Genomic DNA, 19,836 nt, shown 5'->3' on the forward strand with positions numbered 1-19,836 from the left:
GTCATTCTCTTCTTTACATTATAAACAGTCTTTATGGACACTCCAACTATTTTTGAAATCTCCTTTGGTGTGACGAGTGCATTCAGCAAATCACACACTCTTTGACGTTTGCTTTTACTCATATGGGCAAAAGTTTCTGAAAAGGTATGGATAATAGTGTTAGGTATGATTATGACATCAATATATGTTTGGTTTCAAAACAATTGATGCAGTGCCTGCTGAGAAAAAACAACTAAATGTTCATTGTAAATTTTGCTTCCCCACCCTGTATGTATATATATATATATATATATATATATATATATATATATATATATATATATATATATATGTACATATTATGTATATTTGTGTGTATATATATGTGTATGTACATAATATATATATATATATATAATATATTATTATATATATATTATGTATATTGTGTGTGTATATATATATATATATATATATATATGTATATATATGTATATATAGTATATACACACACACACACACACACACACGTGTGTGCTAGATTGATGTAATGTTTGTTTTTAAGCCTCTTTGCTCTGACATTTTTTGTGTTTTGTTTAATCTGAAATGTGTTGTTGAATATCAGACACTGAACCTTTAACTGAGTCTAAAACTGATCTGAAAACAGTGAATGTGGACAATTGTTCCACACAAACACAAACAGCTTCATACTGACTCTCACATTCGATTTATTACCTCCGCCAAGGAGGTTATGTTTTTGCCGGCGTTGGTTTGTCTGTCTGTCTGTCTGTGTGCAAGATAACTCAAAAAGTTATGAACAGATTTGGATGAAAATTTCAGGAAATGTTGATACTGGCACAAGGAACAAATGATTACATTTTGGTGGTGATCGGGGGGGCTCTCTGAGTGCTTCTAGTTTCCCAAAGTGGAGGTTGTGGACATAAATAGATCAGATCAGATGGTATTTTTCTGAGCGTCCTGTCACAGCCCACTTCACTGCCTCCATCTGATGGTCATGACCTGCAGACTATTGTCTTCATCACAAACCTGGTCTCATTTCCTCTGGACATCATGTCCAGTCTCTGTCAGAACATTCATATGAATCAGGACTGTGGAATGTCAGTCATCCGTGGTTGTTGCACTGGAGGGGGTGGCGGTGGGGGCGGGACCACATCGACCACCTACAGGCCTGGGTGATGACGCAGGACTCGGCCTTTAAAACAGACCTTTAGTCCTGATGTGGACTCGGGTCGTTCAGCAGCGTCAGCCTTCAACAGACAGGTAGGAACTGCAGCTCTTCAGATCATACACTCTGTGTTTTCATGTGTTTATTGGATGATATGAGGCCGTGGTCACTGGACATATGCATGTTAGTCATGTTGAGTGTAGTTGTGTGAAGTCAGTGTGTAGACACTCACATACACTAATGATCAGACCTACAAGAAACTGTAAATAACATAGGGTTTAAAAAAAAATTAAGTGACAACTGAAAAATAAGTGTCAAACCCTGCAGTTCCTTCAGTGGCCTGTTGAGACTCCAGAGAGTCTGTCCTTCATGTTCACAGCTTGGTACAGAAACCCCCAGTTGGAGTTTCATATGATGCATTTGGTCAGGACAGATAAAGTGTGTTTTTTACACTAATCTACATCATCTTCTAAACCAGTCCAGTTGAACTGAGAGGAACTACCAAGAAGAACAATGATCTGGGCAAATGAGAACCTGCACAGACAGCCTGGTACAAATAAAAACCAGATTATATACCTAAAGGACCAGGGGAAACTGTATGTAATATCAGGTGTGACAAGTAATTAAAGTGTCTTAGCGTATTCATATATGATCACAGATCACATGGTGTGGAAACGAGTGAGACTGTATGTGTTCATATTCATTCAATGCATTTCCAGGTTGAGGATGATGAAGGATGTGCTGGTGAGGAAAAATGAATGTTTGAACTGTGTTTCAGTGTAAATTCAGGCTCATGTGGTGACATAATATAGAGATTCTCTGAAAGAGTAAAGAGACTTCAGACTTCCTTTATTATCAGTCAATAAAAGCACCAGCAGTACCTTATTAAAGAAAATGTCGGTTTTCTCTGAAAGAGTAAAGTGATATACATCAGAAGAATGAAATGTCAGCAGATGATGTAGATTAGTGTAAAAAACAGACTTTATCTGTCCTGAGCAAAGGCATCATATAAAACTCCAGCCCGGGGTTGTTTCCTGCTCGGGTCCATGGGTGGTTGTCATTGGTTACAACAGGTAGCATTAGCTTGGTGATGGATGTGATATTAGACCTGGACTCTGATCATTGTCCATGGGCCTAGTGCTCAACTCACTGGCCACACCCCCACCCTCCCATTTAGACCAATGGGATCAGAGGGTAGAGTGACATCACTGATGAACTGATTTTTGGTTTACTTTGTGGAGATTATTAGAAACATTAAAGTCCTTTAATGTCATAACAGTCAGATTAAGACTTTGTTGTGGTTGTAGATGTCAATGATTCAACTCACCTCTTTTATCTTTATTTATCTTTATGGAATATAGTGATGACACTTCATGCCTTTTCAGCCACAGGGGATTTTTTTATTTTCTGCAGTGCCATGAGTGGTCTCTAGGAAACTGTTGGCACTGTACCCGATTTATAGCTTCTTCAATCAACTTTCAGACCCAATCCCAATTCACGCCTTGGCCCCACCCCTCCATTTTGGAGGTTCACGTGAAGGGGTATGGGTGTCTCGATTCTTGATGAGTCGCAGGGGAAGGGCTAAGGGGGAGAGCAGTTTGGCCGTCCAAACAGAGATTTTTCAGGACCACACTACAAGCAGAGGGATATGAGAAATCTCCCATAATTCTGTTCAAATCATCAGCAAGATGGAGGTTAACACAGCAAAAAGTGCAGCAGTGTGATGAAAGAAACACACAAATGTACCTATTTTCTTCGTTAACAACTTAATCATTTGACCGACCATTTAATGCTGTTTCAATTAGAGACCACATTTAGGTGGTTTGTGGTTGATAGTCGCAAAAAAGATGCCCAAAGTCCATGCAACAGAGACAGTTACAGCTGCCGACAGCATGGGGAATTCTGTCACAAACAAAGTTGTTGTTTCTGTTTATAGCGGCATCGATGATGCTGATGACGGAACAGGTCTCAAAGAGTTGTCTCAGAGGGGAATGTTTCAACCCCAACCCCCTGCAACTCCATTTCAAGAGGTAGTGCCAGTTGCAAGGGCCAATGGGGAGGGCCAAGGGGTGAAATGGGATTGGGCCTCAATCTCTGACCCTAATTTGAACACTTGGCAATGGTCAAGTTGAGGATTCAAGCTTCAGTCCATTAATCAATAGGTGACATCACAAAGTTTCTTTTTTTTTTTTTCATAAATCTGTCGCTGAATTCAACCAGTTCATGATGAAACTGATGGATTTTCTTTCACATCCTGGTCCTACAGTGACATCCTCTGTTATACGTCACCACCAGCTGTGAGTTTTAGAGACAATCTGACATAAAGGTTAGATCCTAATTAGAACACTGTCTCCTGATTGGCCACGACAAGGACAACAACAGCAGCAGCAGCAGCAGCAACTGCCCTAAACATAGAGCTACACATTCCAGATGCGATCAAAGACAAATGGCAGCGGTGATGAATTATTGATCAGAGTATTGGGACTGATTGATCTCTGCTGGATGTTAGACCAGCGTTAGGTTAAACTCAGACATCCTGAAAACATGGAAACATGTCACTGTAAACTGGGGTTAAGTATCTTAGTATTTATAAAAAAAAAAAAAAAAAAAAAAACCTCCGGGTCAAAATGTTCTGGTGGAATTATCTGTAATCAATAATGAACAGATGCAGAGACTAAGTCCAATCCATGTGACAGTCGGAGAATTAGACATCATTGTACTGTAATGTTTAATAACCAATGTACCCAATAGTCCTGGATGAGTTCATGTGTTATTAACCAAAAAAAAAAAAAAAAGATTGAAAAATGAAAACCAGATCAAATGATTGTGTTCAGGTTTGTTTTTCCCTTTCTCTACACAACACAATAAACATGAAATCAGTGGTATTTTCCTCTGAAGTTACTGCACAGTGTCAAATGTAAAGTGGATAACCCGGTACCACAGCAGGTTCTGATCCACATAAAACTTTCATAGGACCGTGGTGTCATTCTGGGTTTGGACTGTCTAATGCCGTCGTCGCCTCAGGCAGACACTCCTCCTCTCTCTCCCCGACACGCTTATGCAAGGATGTGTTCAAGGACACATGTGGTACTGTTTGACTTACATGAATCAATACTCGGTAGGTACGGACAAAATTCTGTCGGTACCAATAAACAGTACCAAATTCTGTAACCCATCCATAGACCTGACTATGACTGTGGACAGTGGCTCTGATCTCTGTTTTCATATGAGTTTATTTCCTTTCAGACGGTGAATCCATTCATTTATCAGAATAAACTGTTGTCATAGTGGGTGGATGAACTCATGTCTTATTGTTGTTGTTGTTGTGATGAGGGGGTATTGGTCAGATATTTAGTCACACATTCACTCTGATGGTCTGTTGAGTCTTTTCTTCCTGCCGTGTTGTTTTTAGTCCGGATTTAAACTCCTCCAATACTTGACTGGTTCTTCTTGTGAGATGCATGAAGCTGATGCAGACCTGTACAGGTTTGTGATTGGTCTCCTGGTGCTGACTCCATCTTCTTCATGTCACGCCTTTGTCCAGTGACAAATGCATGGGCCTGATAGGAGGATAATCTGTGTATGTTAACCTTCAATGACCCTTGTATCGTATATGATACATACCAATCAAAGGCCTATAGTTACTTCACAAATTGATCATTTCAGTCCTTTTCTGATTTTTCAATTATTGTAGTATTTTTTTTTAATTTTATTTTGTAATTAAATTTTTTATTATTTTTATATAGATTTGTTTTATTTTGTACTCAAATTTCTCAATAATTTCATATAGATTTTATTGTTTTGGACTGAAATTTTGTAATCATTTTACAGATTTTTTTTTTTATTTTGTAGTAGATTTGTAGAGAAAAATAATTTCTGACGATTTGAAATCTATGTTCCTGAATATCAAATTACACTCAGAGTGTTCATGTGCATGATCGTGACCAACTGTACAGGAGAATGTTCTTGTCAAGACTGAAACTTATATAACATCATCTTCGTAGCCCAATGGGGCATCATGGTTTGAACTGGCTTTCATTATGTTCATGGAAAATGACATCCTGAAGACCACTGGCTTCCATCCAATACTAATGTCTGTGAGTAGTTGTCATAGGGGCCCCAGTTCACTGCTTTGCCCAGGGCCCATAACGCTGTTCCGATGGCCCTAACTGTGACATGTTTAGATTAAATGCATGAGGGTAAACCTTGCCCTTTCTGCCATTTCCTCTTCTCATCTGAAATCTGTGGTTGGTCTAATCTCAGTCAGCTATCTGCTGCTCTTACATTTACACGTGTTTTTAAACTTTTACAATAAGCCTTTTCCATCGTCTATCACTCAGTCGACAGCAGCAGACACAGTTTGATGAAGAAACAATGAAGTCAGAGTACTTTTACATCAACAGTCTATTAGTTTAATTCTACAGGTACATGTATGTTTGAATCCACCAGGAAAGGCCTAAGTGCCCAGGTGCAACATGGGCCTTGGAGGACTTCATTAAACCTTGAAGGAGATCCAGAGAAGAAGGCAGATCCGGCAGATCCTTCCAGAACAGATCACCAAAGAACAAACAAAAGCGAAATTTAAAAGACAACTGAAGCAACATCAATAACGCCTGTAAACAAGACTGTAAACAAAAGACATGTAGACATAACATATGATATTAGCAAATGCATGCACACACACACACACACACACACACACACACACACACAATTAAAATTAAGTTTATTTATTTGTTTTATCTGTTTTTTAATTGATCTTGCTAAATACTGATCTTGCAGTGTTGTTATTATTGTTTAATGTTGGTTTGTTTGACTGTTGAGTGTTCTTAAGGAGGAAATATAAGGGTGAATCACAGTTGTTTTATGCTTGTAAATGGATACTGTATGTCTGTTTGGAATGGGAGGACCCCAGGAAGAGTAGTTGATGTCCTGCATCAGCTAATGGGGATCCTAATAACAAATAAATAAAAATAAAGATCCAAGAACACTATGACAAAGGCTGTTTCATTTAATGACATCAACTGCAGTTGTTAACCCACTGGTGGGAAAGTCCAGTGACCCTCTAATGGATGGATGGATGGATGGATGTGTACCGGGTTAAGTGTGTGCTGTAGGTTGGTTTCAGTTTTGTGTTGGTTTTCTGTTTTGTGTTGGTTTCTCTACAGATGCAGACCAGGTTCAATACATTATGAAAGTGTTTTATTCAGTTTTTCTTGTGACTTCTCTAAGTTCAGAGCGTTCTGTTTAACACTGACTTCGATCTTGTCTCTGTTTGTTTGCAGGAACTTCAGCAGCTTCGTGGCCTGTCATGATGATGCAACTCCTAGCGGCGCTGCTAATGGCGGCAGCGACGGCAGAGGTATACGCCTTCAGTCGCTACAGAACAGGTACCACCCCCGTCCACCTCCACACATGCATGTACGACTTTACACAGTACAAACACATATACAGGGTACCAGCACTCACAGTACAACCTCAGTAAAAAGTACAATATCCAGTATTTAACTGACAGAATCTGTGGTGATTGGACTGGAAAGTATTTCAGAGTTTTGGATTTTTCAGTTGATCCACACCAGAGCTACAGGTTTCAAGTGTGTGGACCAACCACCAGGACTGTGGAACACAAAAAAATAAAGAGACACAACTGGGAAAAGAGACTCTGCACATGTGGGTAAGGACCTATATATGACCCAATAAGCTTCATGAAGTCATAGAAAAGAAAGGAGCTCAAAGCTGTGGATAGGAAACGGGTCCCATCAGGGTCGACACAAGCGTCGATATGATCTTCAAACCAATCGACGCACAGGATGATGCAACAGTCAAAAAGGAAGGATGTTGGTCCGACAACGGCTTCAGTTTGTTCACACATTACAGAGAGGAATTATTGATGGAAGCGAAAACCTGGGCTGAAAGCTTATTGGGTGAACTGAACTCAGATCAGATGGATGTAAGCATCTAACACAAGTCTGTGGAGACCAATGAGTGGTTCAGATCAGAGCAGGTTCTGTCTATTCGGTATTCTACTGTCAGCAGAGGGAACATCAAAACTGAACAAATAATCGGTCCATTTGTTTTTAAGGACTTTGTATTGAAGGTTGTTTTAATGGGTCATTAAAATCCTTCATTCTTGATGTGAAACAGATGTTAATCAGGTTGTTCTGAATCCACTCCTAGTTTCATAACGAGTCCAATCCTCATAACGGGGTTTTACTTAATGATGGACTGGACCTGCTGTTTCAGAGGTTGTAGAAAGAAACTGACAGAACACTGACTGTAACGTCTGACAAACCCCACCGAAGAAGATGACAGCTCATGTGCCATTCGAACATGTCTGAAACCTCAAATGAAGGTTTAAGAAAACATCCAATGACAAAGGACTTCTATTGACTTAAACTTCAAATGAACTCGTTCATTCTGTCAGTTCTTTCTGTTAACAATTATTTCACAATATGTTTAAAACTAATAACATTTTCGTGAAAATGTCTGTTGATGATGTTAATGTGGGTTTCATCTGGATGTTTTTGATTCTAGTTGTGTAATCAAGTATTATCATGGCTCCAGCCCAAGTCCAGGCTGCGCGCAATTAATTATGCTTATGTTTCAGATGAGGCCATACTGGATGCCCTGAGGGGTGGAGTCATTTTTCAGTGCCCCCGCCGGCCTCACTGCTCCAAGAACCTTGGCGGCTGATAACGTTGGTTCAACTGACGGACGGTTTCCCAGAAAAGAATGGTGGGCTCCCATGGCGCCCCCTCTCACGGAAAGTCCACAAACGCCAGGACGTGTCTTCATACAACCTCAACTCTTCGGTCTACGATACGGAAAATGACCCTAGTCGCCTCCATTTCATTTGTAGAATTCAAACAGTATCTGATCTATAAAAATAGAGTAAAATATGTTATTTTTGTGTGATTTTCTGCTGCTGATATTAACTGATTTACATGCTCATTACTTTCAGCCTAGAATGGTTTAATTCATGATTAATTTTTATTTCGTCACCTGTAAGGGTTTACAGGTTGTAGCAAAATCACCATCTGACCTTAAAACCTCAGTTCAAGTAAAGAAAAACTCCCTGAAACTCTGTTACTGACAGGAAAAAAGGAGGGATCAGTGGTCATGTAAAATACAGAGGATTTACACATATTATAGAATCAGCACGGTCAAAGGAATGAGTCAAATATGGGTGAAGTTGAGAGCATTTACACATAACATACATTAAATCCAGGGTAAAGGTTGACTTAGACCCAGGACGTTATGGCTTTTACTGCAGTGAAGATGGTCTTCTACTGGAGGAAACGTCATAATAAGTAACTAGCGCGTTGGCCCATGGGAATCCACAGGTTCTACAAACAGTAGTTGATCAAATGTAGGGAGCTGAGCTAAGCTTACTGGTGTAACACACAGATTAGAAAGAAATAGAATGACCCTCATTTTATTTTGTATTGACATCGACATGGACTTTTACACAGGACTGAACATGACGGTTTATTGTGACTCACAGCCGTCCTGTGTCCAGATCCACTGAACTCTGGTCTGTCTGATTGGAGTCTGTGCAAAACGGTCTTGCACTGTGGTATGGTGAGAGGGTGGGAGGGGGGATCTGGAGGGGATGTTAATGGGCCGGGTCTGACTGGGAACCGGTAGAGTGGGACTGGGCCACAGTAAGGACCAGACCAACCTTTTTAGTGATCACAGCCGGACTGGTTCTCCTGTCATGTCCAGGTGTTTCCGTTATCCAGATCCAGCCCACCCCAGTTGTGGCTGGGAATGGACTGACCTGTTCGACCACTGTAATTTTAAAAACTAATAACTCAAGAAGTATTGGTTGTATCAATAAGCGTTTTCCCCTGTCTTATCCTTGACCCAAAATACATAAGTACTTCAAAAGGCAAAGGCTAGATCTGTCCAGTTTATCAGTTATAAAGCATACACACACACACACACACACACACACACACACAGAGGTCACTTGGCTTCTGTAATATAGATAAAGAATTTGTTTCTGTACCTTCAGGTTAAAGTAACTGAGAGGGAGTAAAACTTCAGGAGATGAAAATGAGGAGAAAACAGTGGAATTTGTCTATCAGACCTGGTACGAGAAGCTGAGGAGAACAGGCTGGATGTTCAGACACTGCTCTGGTGTGATTGGCAGTTACAGCTGTCAATCACATCTGGAAACACCAGTGAAGGAGGCGGAGTCACAATAAGAAGATATAAGATCATAAAGATGACATTTTTGACCGAAACTATCAAACATCGGCGTCATCTGTTCATATTCTTGCATTTTCCACTGAATATATTTGACAGTTGTTTCATTGTTCCTCATTTCTTTACTTTGATCTCATTATTACAAAGGATGACAGAACCTCAGATGAACATCAGTGTTTCCTCAGGATTTAATGACTTTCCTGAACATCTCATCCCTGTTTTAATGCTTTTTACTGGTCCAGAAGGAAGTAGAACCTCAAGTAATTACAGGATTAAGAACCAACCACGACTTCCTGCATCAAAACCTGTAGCTTCAGGTGTTTGATTCCTGTGTAGAATGGTAATTTCACATGTGCTGAAACCCTGAAATTATATGTGGAATCAATCACATGATCAATAATAGATTTACAGGTGAACCGTCAGACGAGCGCAGGCATCGTGCACAGTTTTTGGAATCAACAGCCACATTTTTCATGTTTTGCTGTGAACCGACGTGTCATTCTGAGTAAAACGTCGATAAGGCCTTATCTGTGGAGGAGCTGCTGATTTCCTCTTCCATCCTCTGTGGTGAACCTCAACTTGTGTAACAGGGTTTAGTCGACTTCCTGTTCGACAGGCAAGCCCTTCAGAGTCTGGAAATACTCCACCGTATGAGGACTGGGTTCAGAAAGACCTCGGACCACCTACAGAAACTGATCCTAAATGAGCCTGGATTTGACCAAAATGACCCGGGTCATTGTTGAGCTGAGTCTGGTCCTGATCCTCACGGTCCACGGTGAGTCCATTTACCTGATTTATCCTCAAAACTCAAAGGTTTATTCATCTGATGGATCCATCTCTGAATGGCCACCACTGATGGAAACTAGTACAAACAGAAAATACTGCGACATCGGGTCAGCGAAGATGTAGAATCAAATACCAGGTCTGTCCAAAAAAAACTTTATTTAGTCAAAAAAAAAAAAAAAGAAAAGATGTTTATCTAAATGACACACACACAAAAAAAATGACAAAAAAAAAAAAAGTGATGGTGAAAATACCAAATAATGTGATGCATCACAGTTTCAACAAGATTACATCATATTTAGAAAATGCTACTGTAATAGAAATACAGGAAAGACTGAAGTTATTTAGTAATATTAATAGTAATAATAATAAATTTTATTTGTAAGCGCCTTTCAGGAAACTCAGGGACAAATACAAAGGAAAAAACAAGTGCAAGAAACGTAGTAGGGGTGTTTCAGAATACTTGCAATTTTGGAAAAAACTCCTTGTAACCATGGTGAACCTCAGAAATGTACAGTAATAGACATGTTCTGAACTGTTTACCTGGTGTGTTGGACATTTTCTACAATGTGCACGCCTGAAAATTCGGTCAGTAATCCCTACATTTCCCTCTTCAACTCTATTTGTGTTCCGTACATAACCCATTTTTGCCAGTTTTGTGTCAACCAAAGGGTAATCACAATTTTCAACCCTTTGCCCTGTTTAAAAAGCCAAACAACTGCTTACATATTGAATGATTTTGAATACTCTATGATATTGCCTCAGTGATAGAACAATTTAGGTCTACATTTTATGGATCTTAACATCATGACAGCAGTTTTTCAAAAACCTGTTTCGTAACCGCTGCTCAGGTTTTTTGACCCTCTAAATCTTTTGTCCCTCAGATGATAAGAAATAGAGGCTTTTATGGGTTTTTATGTCAATTTCATTCAATACTCATCTGTTATCGAGAATAACTAGTTCAGCCATCAAGTAACCAACTTGTTTGTGATTGGTGTGCCTCTGTTGAGGACGTTCTCACCTGTCCCGTACATAACCAAAATTTTCACTTAATTTCAAAGTGATATCTTGAAATAAAAACAGAGAGGCGAGGCCAAGAAATACGTCAGTTACAGTCCTTTACCACAGAGGAAGGTAAACAACCACATGTGAAACTTGTCATCTTAGAAATAGGCCCGAAGTAAGTGTTGAAACATTGCACGAACATAACCACTTCAGTGTGGAACATGCCTTTTCCATCCAAGCAGGGTTTGATATTGACTTCATAGTTTATGCCAAATACTGATACTACTGATGAAAATTGACCAAAATATTACTGTAAAGAAGGAATTTAGGAAGCCCATGCTGGAAATACCTTTTCTGCACATCTCCAAATCTGACAGTGCAAGAAACATACCTAAACTGGCCATGTCCACATAACCATGCTTCAAATTTTCATGTCTTTTGAAAACTAGAGCAACTATATTTCACTGGAAGAATGTGTTCAGTAAACTGCTTTAACCTTCACAAGAAGAAATCATAGCACAAAGAACAATTCAATGATCCTTATCCATCTTTAAAAAGAGTGTCCCGTACATAACTTTTTGCCAGTGTGAGTTATGTACGGGACACCTTAATATATTTAAGCTAATCTTGACATTCTGATTTGCTGATTTGAACTGATGGCCTTGATGGCCATCTCATGACCCATCTCATTAGTGTAGACCCAATTTACCCAGGATATGTGGAATGTAAGTGATGTTTTAAGCTTCATATCCATGGTACCTGAAAAGTGGATTTTTTTTTGCTGGGAATTTCGCATCATGCATAAAAACTTTTTTTTCACTTCTTTTTTTCTCTGACTAGAACATGTGCTCATGTTCTAATGGTGGCCTCATTCAACCTCAAATGCACAGGGTTAGGTTAACCCTAACCCTAACTCTAACAGGAAGGGTTATGTACGGGACAGCACAACAGACAATGGTCAATGAAGTATTTTACTTCACCTTTTATCAGACTTAAATTAGTCTTCAGTCCACATCAGTTTTAGGCCTCATAAACACTTCAGTTACTATGGTTAAGCTACATTTCAGGTATTGAAAGTTTGTTCTTTAGTTATTGTTGACACTTTGTCATGTTTTTGTGTTTCATACAAATGATACAACCCCCTTTCCAACATGCAATAGCAAATGACATTTACAAAGCATGGTTTAATCATATTTTACCCATTTCAGGAAGTAACAAGTTCAAAATGATGGTCATGGAGGCAAAACAAACAAGTGTCTCGTACGTAACCTCCATGTCTCGTACATAACCCCTACTGTACTCTCTGAATTTTTGAACATTCTCAGCCTTGATGGAAGACCAGTGATTCATGCCCTTAGTTTTACAGTGTTACATGTCTACTCATTGTAAAGGAGCTGTTTGGTGACATTACCTGGTGATTTGGGGAAATGAGGACAATGGAACTGTATCCTGAAAATCCTATTGGACATTAAGAATGCACCAGGTTCAAAATTGGACACTAAAATCCATTCAGATTGATTTAAAGTACCTCAGCTCACTTATGCTTGGCAAACCTGTCAACTGGAGCCCATTTTCTTGATGAGAATTACATTTTTATTATCATTCACCTTATTTTTGTTGTGTGTGTCCCGTACATAACCATAGTGTTGTCATGGTTTTCTAATTGCAGTTATTTCATAATAAAGCATAGTATTTGAAAACGGTTTTCAGTTTTTTCTTCCTTAGGTTCCTCTCTTAGGGATCAGCCGAGTTTTGAGCAATTTCACCATGGTAAAAATTTTGGCCCTCTGGTTGACAAAAGTTGCGAGTATTCTTGAAACACCCCCGTACAGGGTAAGCTGTACGGGAGTTATTATGTTGGGAAGGCAAACTGGGCCAGGTGAGTCTAGAGTCTGGACTTGGAGAGAGAGTCACTATTGCAGATGGAGGGTGGCAGAGCGTTCCAGAGTGACTGGAGACCCCCAGGGTGACCAGTTGTCCTACTTTGTGCGGGACTGCACAGCATTATGAGCATTTTTTCCCACATCCCACAAATTGAGACAATGTCCCACATTTGATTGGCTCTGGCTCTCCAAAGTGCAGCACAGTCACCTTTCTCCAAACACGACTTGCATTTTATAGCTGAGACAGCGCTATCACCTTTGGCTGCGTCCACTGACAATCAACCAACATATACGTAGGGTTAGGAGTCCATCAACTTGTCACCAGAGTTCTCCTGACTTCCGCACACTGACACAAAAAACAAAGGCAAAAGCCTCGCAAAAAAAAGAAGATGCAGCTTCAGAAAAGACATGGGTGAAAGCGGTGGGGGATGATTCACAGAGGGTATTCTGCGAACTATGTCAAACTTATTTCTCCATCGCACATGGAGGCGAGTATGACTTGATGCGACACACTGCATGCATCTGATGTTTGGTTAGATTTGATCCATATTCTGTTTTTCCTATTTTTAAGTCTGGAGTTTGAACTGAGAGACTTGAGGTGACAAAATATGCTTTTGTTAAAAAATTCCACAGGATATTTAGTTTATCTTATTCTATTTTTATTACTGTGTTAGAATGCAAAATTGTTAAGTGAATGGATGCACAAAAGTTTTTGGTCCAAGTAATTTTAGGTTGAGTGGAAGTGGAAACAGCTGTTAAAATATTGTCAGTTTTGCCTTTTTGGTTTATTGCATAAAGATTAGTTTACCTTTGAGGGTTGAGAACATGCAGTCAAATAAACAAAAAAGCTGATTCTCTAAAGTATTAAATTACAATGTTTGAAACTTGCGGTTTCCTTCTTGAGTTTTTACAAGTAGATTTTTCTTTTGTTTTTACAAGCAAAAAAAGTTGTTGAAACCTGTGCAAAAAAAAGCAAAAAATAAATGCCAAGTGCAAAAATATGCATACTGTGTGCAACCAAATCAAGTTGTTGTTATTCATATTTGTAAGCTAGACAATGAGATGGACAGTGTTTAGAAATCTGGACTTTGTTTCAGCAATACGGTTACGTGTCCCACATTGTCCCACACAAACACACTCCTTGTCCCACATGTGGCTCTTAAGAGAAGGTCACACAGGTACAGAGGAGGTCAGACAGGTATGAGGTAGAGCTGTGTGTCATCCATAAAGCAGTGGAAGTCTGCGTCATATTTGATATTACAGAGGGGGGAGGAGGGAGATGATGAATAGAGGGGCCCAGGACAGTGGCCTGGGGTGCCCCCTACACCTGTAGTCACTGGGGAGGGGTCTGATCTTTAACCTGAACTGTCAGTTTAGTGACGTTGATGCAAACACTGAAAACACTTTGAACACAAATCAGCAAAAACCAACTGAATGCTATGACAGTTTAATCCTTGTTAAATGAGAAAATGCCTCACTACATTGAAAAGTTACAGGACACAGATTAATTAATAAAACATTTAATAAGTCATGGGTTTTATTTGCTCATCAGCTGTTCAGCACTGACAATAATATTCACACAACAGGACTCCATGGAAACATAAAACCAATTGGAATTCACATTTTCTATTGTTGACTTTATGGATATTTTGTTGAAACTGTGATGGAAACAGTTTATAAAAAGTTAAATCCCAATTTAGAAAAAAAAAAGCTAAAAATGCTCATTAAAAATGTGGTTTACAGTTGAAAAAAAAAAAAAATACTAGGGAACAATACCGGTTTAAGGCTGTCAGTAAAATAAAGTGTAATGAACCAGTTGTTCAGATCACAGATGGAATCAATAAATGAACACCCTCCAGAAAATCAACTCAAACCTACATTTGAACACAAATGTAGTTTTATGTCATCTCAGGTGAATTATTTTTATTTATATCATGTATGTCAGGACTGATTTAAATGGATGAAATGTCATAGAAAAGGAACAGGAAGGAAAATATTCTGGCCTGTGGTTTATTTAGATGGAGGTTGGACAGAGTACAACAGAGGATTTACTATCTATGAAAAAAACACAAAGACCAAAGAGACAAAACCAAAGACCAAACACAGAGACAAAACCAACGTACAGTGTAAAAGTACTACTACTACTACTACTACTGTCTAACCCGGCCACTGATGGGTTAAACAGTGTCTAAGCATCTAACAGTTGTCCTGGGATCGCAGAATTATTAGTAGTACTGTGTGTTTTTTCAGGTGTCCTGGGATCATCGTATTATTAGTAGTATTGTGTGTTTTTTCAGGTGTCCTGGGATTGTAGTATTATTAGCAGTATTATGTGTTTTTTTCAGGTGTCCTGGGATCACAGTATTATTAGTAGTATTGTGTGTTTTTTCAGGTGTCCTGGGATCGCAGTAATATTCGTAGTATTATGTGTTTTTTCAGGCGTCCTGGGATCGTAGTATTATTAGTAGTATTGTGTGTTTTTCAGGTGCCCTGGGATCGTAGTATTATTAGTAGTATTGTGTGTTTTTCAGGTGTCCTGGGATCGCAGTAATATTTGTAGTATTATGTGTTTTTTCAGGTGTCCTGGGATCACAGTATTATTAGTAGTATTGTGTGTTTTTCAGGTGCCCCGGGATCGTAATATTATTAGTAGTATTGTGTGTTTTTCATGTGTCCTGGGATCGCAGTAATATTCGTAGTATTATGTGTTTTTTCAGGTGTCCTGGGATCGTAGTATTATTAGTAGTATTAAGTGTTTTTTTCAGGTGTCCTGGGATCACAGTATTATTAGTAGTATTGTGTGTTTTTCAGGTGCCCTGGGATCGTAGTATTATTAGTAGTATTAAGTGTTTTTTCAGGTGTCCTGGATCACAGTATTATTAGTAGTATTGTGTGTTTTTCAGGTGTCCTGGGATCGCAGTAATATTCGTAGTATTATGTGTTTTTTCAGGTGTCCTGGGATCACAGTATTATTAGTAGTATTGTGTGTTTTTCAGGTGCCCTGGGATCGTAGTATTATTAGTAGTATTGTGTGTTTTTCAGGTGTCCTGGGATCGCAGTAATATTCGTAGTATTATGTGTTTTTTCAGGTGTCCTGGGATCACAGTATTATTAGTAGTATTATGTGTTTTTTCAGGTGTCCTGGGATCGTAGTATTATTAGTAGTATTAAGTGTTTTTTCAGGTGTCCTGGGATCACAGTATTATTAGTAGTATTGTGTGTTTTTCAGGTGCCCTGGGATCGTAGTATTATTAGTAGTATTGTGTGTTTTTCAGGTGTCCTGGGATCGCAGTAATATTCGTAGTATTATGTGTTTTTTCAGGTGTCCTGGGATCACAGTATTATTAGTAGTATTATGTGTTTTTTCAGGTGTCCTGGGATCGTAGTATTATTAGTAGTATTGTGTGTTTTTCAGGTGCCCTGGGATCGTAGTATTATTAGTAGTATTGTGTGTTTTTCAGGTGCCCTGGGATCGTAGTATTATTAGTAGTATTGTGTGTTTTTCAGGTGCCCTGGGATCGTAGTATTATTAGTAGTATTGTGTGTTTTTCAGGTGTCCTGGGATCGCAGTAATATTCGTAGTATTATGTGTTTTTTCAGGTGTCCTGGGGTCAGAGATGACCATCAATGCAGCTGTTGGAACTTCAGCCACGGTTCATTGTAAATGGGACGAGGAGCTGATGCGATGCAGTTGCCCCTACCCTTATCAGGGCTGCGCAGACTGCAAAAACCTCCGACCCATCACTACCCCACTAGAAAGAAATACAAACACTTCAGAATCATATCTGACCTTTACTGAACTCCAGCCATCCACCTCAGGACTGTATACCTGCTCTCCCATAAACAATACCAACAGAGCTACGAGGACGTACAGGATTAATGTAATCAAAGGTAAACACACAGGGGGAGGGTATGCTGGGACCGTTTTTCAGCCCTGGAGTTTCATATCTAACCAGCCCACAGACCGGGGATAATACTTATGGGTTAGCCGCTTTTCATGTTATAAATATGCACTAATGTGTGGACACCTTTGTCACGCACTGGGGTCATCAGTAAGACACTTATGTCAGTTAAATTCACTGTTTATGTGCTGTCCATAACAAGTAGCTACCACAGCTCAAAGTCAAAAGTTAGTTAAAACAAGAAAAGTTTCATAAACTCACCTCATGCACGCTCCTCGCTAACATCAGTGTCATCATCATTTTCAACTTGGCTTTGCTGCTCACGTGCTACAAAAGCATGCAATTAAAGAATTAGTTGGCTTCTACTGCATCTAAATTATGTGTTGTTACATTATTAATATTTTTTTTCCATTAATAAATGATATACAATATATTACTCCATTATACAGCAAGCTGAACTGGTTAAATACTGTATAGCCCATTCAGAGCATCCAAGCCTGGTATTAGGGTCAGGTCAAGGGAAAGTGAAAAAGTGTGAGAAAAATGTAAGTTATTCTTAGGATATACTGCATGGACTCATTTTTTAGCTTAGAATCTCTATTTTTTAAAACTGTTTTCCAATTTTCAATTGATTCAGTAGAAAAAAGCTTACAACTGATAGAACAGAAATAACTTTCAGATTTGTTGACACCTCTCGGCACTGACTTTTTACCACATTTTCACATTACTATTACTTTGTCAAAAAATCCAAAGTAACATGTTTTTATTATATTTCTTACTTGTATTCATTCATATTATTACTGTCCTAAACAGATTTTCACACATTGTTTGTAGAAATGGCAGATTTTCAAGACTTATAATTTCATGGTTCCAATTTTGGGGCTGTAGCTCCATAACCAAAAAAACATTGTTTGTTTGTTTTTTTTAAATTATTATTATTAACTTTTAATCTTTTTTTAATGAAACTTCCAAAAAGTAAAGATATTTGAACATACTTTTAGACACCTTAACCACTTTTTACAAGACTTGAAAGAAAATGTGTATATTTGATGTCCATTTCTGTAGCTCCATAACCAGTAGTGCAGTCACAACATAAAAAGCATTTCATATACTCTACATTACTTATAAGATTAGCATTTTTTGTTGTAGGTTTACCGTTGAATTGCGTACTAATTACATACTAATCATTTACAAACACATAAAAAATAACTTGCAGTACTTAGTGAAATATTCTTGTCCATTTTAAGGGTTGAAAGCTTTTACAATGTGTTTTGATCTGCCACCTTAACAGTGGTTAAAGGGTGGTGTGGTGAGTGCCTCACAATGGATACATGTGGCAGGAACTGCGGGAGTGAAACTGAATGCTCATTTACCTTTATCCTACCTCCTGAGGCTTTGCAAACTTTCATTTGATGGGGCAGGCTGTTTGTCCTGGTCTCTTATATATTATACATGTGTATAATAAGTCTATTGCGACAGTGATTAATTTTTTGAATGAAATGTATGGTGTGGCGGCAAGGATAACCTTAAAAGTGGAAGCGCTGCATTATTTTTACATATTATATTGTTTTATGAGAATTTAACATATTTGTTGTTATAAAGTTTGCATTCAGTGTTCTATAAATAAGTTATGGAACATTTGTGACTTGCCTTTTTTTTAACAATAAAATTTGTAATGCCATTTTGACACAGTAATCTGTAGCCCCTTAACCATATGCTATACCATAACCAGAATGCTTCTGTTCTTTATACATATGCATTGGAACAATGGCTTTGACTATAGAGGCTGTTGGTAGCTCAGTCAAACACTTAGTAAACGCTTCTGCATTAGCCATCTTTGTCATCTGTAATATGTTCAGCCCTGCGATGAACTGGCGACTTGTCCAGGGTGTACCCCGCCTTCGCCCCTATGTAGCTGGGATAGGCTCCAAGCGACCCCCGTGACCCTAGTGAGGATAAAGCGGGTTCAGAAAATGAATGAATGAATGAATATGTTTTATGAATTAATTCTCCAATCTTTCAGTCACTTTCAGTTGTAAGGTGAGACTGAAATGGTTATGTATGGAGTTTAATGTTTATGCCGAGGCCTGGATACTAAACTTTCAGAAGAGGATTAGGGCCACTATTCTCTCTCTGCCTTCCATCACCCGACAGCGCACAAGCCTTTATTCAGTGCATGTCGATACTCTCATCTTTATACATGAAAACATGGAGTGCAAGGTAGTGATGCGCCGATCAGCTGACCCAGATCGGGTTGGTCCAAAAAATGTCACTTTATTTGTGGGATTGTGTCAAATAATTCCATAAAAAATGGGTTGGAAAGAAAAAAAAAAAAAACGACCTGCGCATAACTAGCGCAAGGCCAAGACTGAAGGAAGAAGACGACTCAGAGTAGGATTACTAAACTGACTGTGATCTAGAAAAACTACGGTCTAAGTAATGTGCTGTGAACCATGTAAGCGCCACCAATACTGAATAATAATTTAGACAGCCAGTGTGTTTGGATATTCTGTTCATTTATTTCACGACGACAATGCTCTCTTTTCTCTAACATGCTGTGTGTCTTGGCTGCTGCTGTCCTAACCTTTTCCCACTTTATGTTATTCACTTAAATTTAACAGAAAATTCAAGGTGTTACCCTGTATTTAGTTTGGTTAAAATGTCTGAGAAGGACTGTTGATGCTTGTGTCTTGTAAGTTTTTTATTCTGCACTTCACTGTACATTGTTAATGTTCCAGTGAATTTTAGAATAAGTTGCTCATTTTTGGACAGCGATGTCTGTGTTGTTCCTCCGCTGTCAATGTGATGATGTCATAATACAACTAGTTGACTCGACTTCAACTTTGTTGACAAATAAGTCGAACTGAAAAAATCTTAAGTCAGTAAT

At 38.8% G+C, this 19,836-nt stretch overlaps 1 protein-coding gene and 1 long non-coding RNA gene across 2 annotated transcripts in view; one reads left to right on the plus strand and one right to left on the minus strand.

Moving 5' to 3' along the window:
• The window catches only part of LOC115418929 (uncharacterized), a 20,262-nt gene continuing 426 nt past the window's right edge, over positions 1 to 19,836 (minus strand). The window contains exons 2-4 of the long non-coding RNA XR_003935373.1: positions 12,202 to 12,209; positions 9,979 to 9,981; positions 1 to 11 (exon numbers count right to left, since the gene is read on the minus strand). This is a non-coding gene — a long non-coding RNA (uncharacterized LOC115418929). The remainder of the gene's footprint in view (positions 12 to 9,978; positions 9,982 to 12,201; positions 12,210 to 19,836) is intronic.
• The window catches only part of LOC115418928 (uncharacterized), a 19,050-nt gene continuing 9,206 nt past the window's right edge, over positions 9,993 to 19,836 (plus strand). The window contains exons 1-2 of the mRNA XM_030133482.1: positions 9,993 to 10,151; positions 16,648 to 16,938. Coding sequence (XP_029989342.1) covers positions 10,079 to 10,151; positions 16,648 to 16,938 — 364 coding nt within the window. The 5' untranslated portion in view covers positions 9,993 to 10,078. The remainder of the gene's footprint in view (positions 10,152 to 16,647; positions 16,939 to 19,836) is intronic.

Source organism: Sphaeramia orbicularis, chromosome 5 (genome assembly GCF_902148855.1).
Source record: "Sphaeramia orbicularis chromosome 5, fSphaOr1.1, whole genome shotgun sequence".
In the NCBI taxonomy this organism is placed as follows: Eukaryota; Metazoa; Chordata; class Actinopteri; order Kurtiformes; family Apogonidae; genus Sphaeramia; species Sphaeramia orbicularis.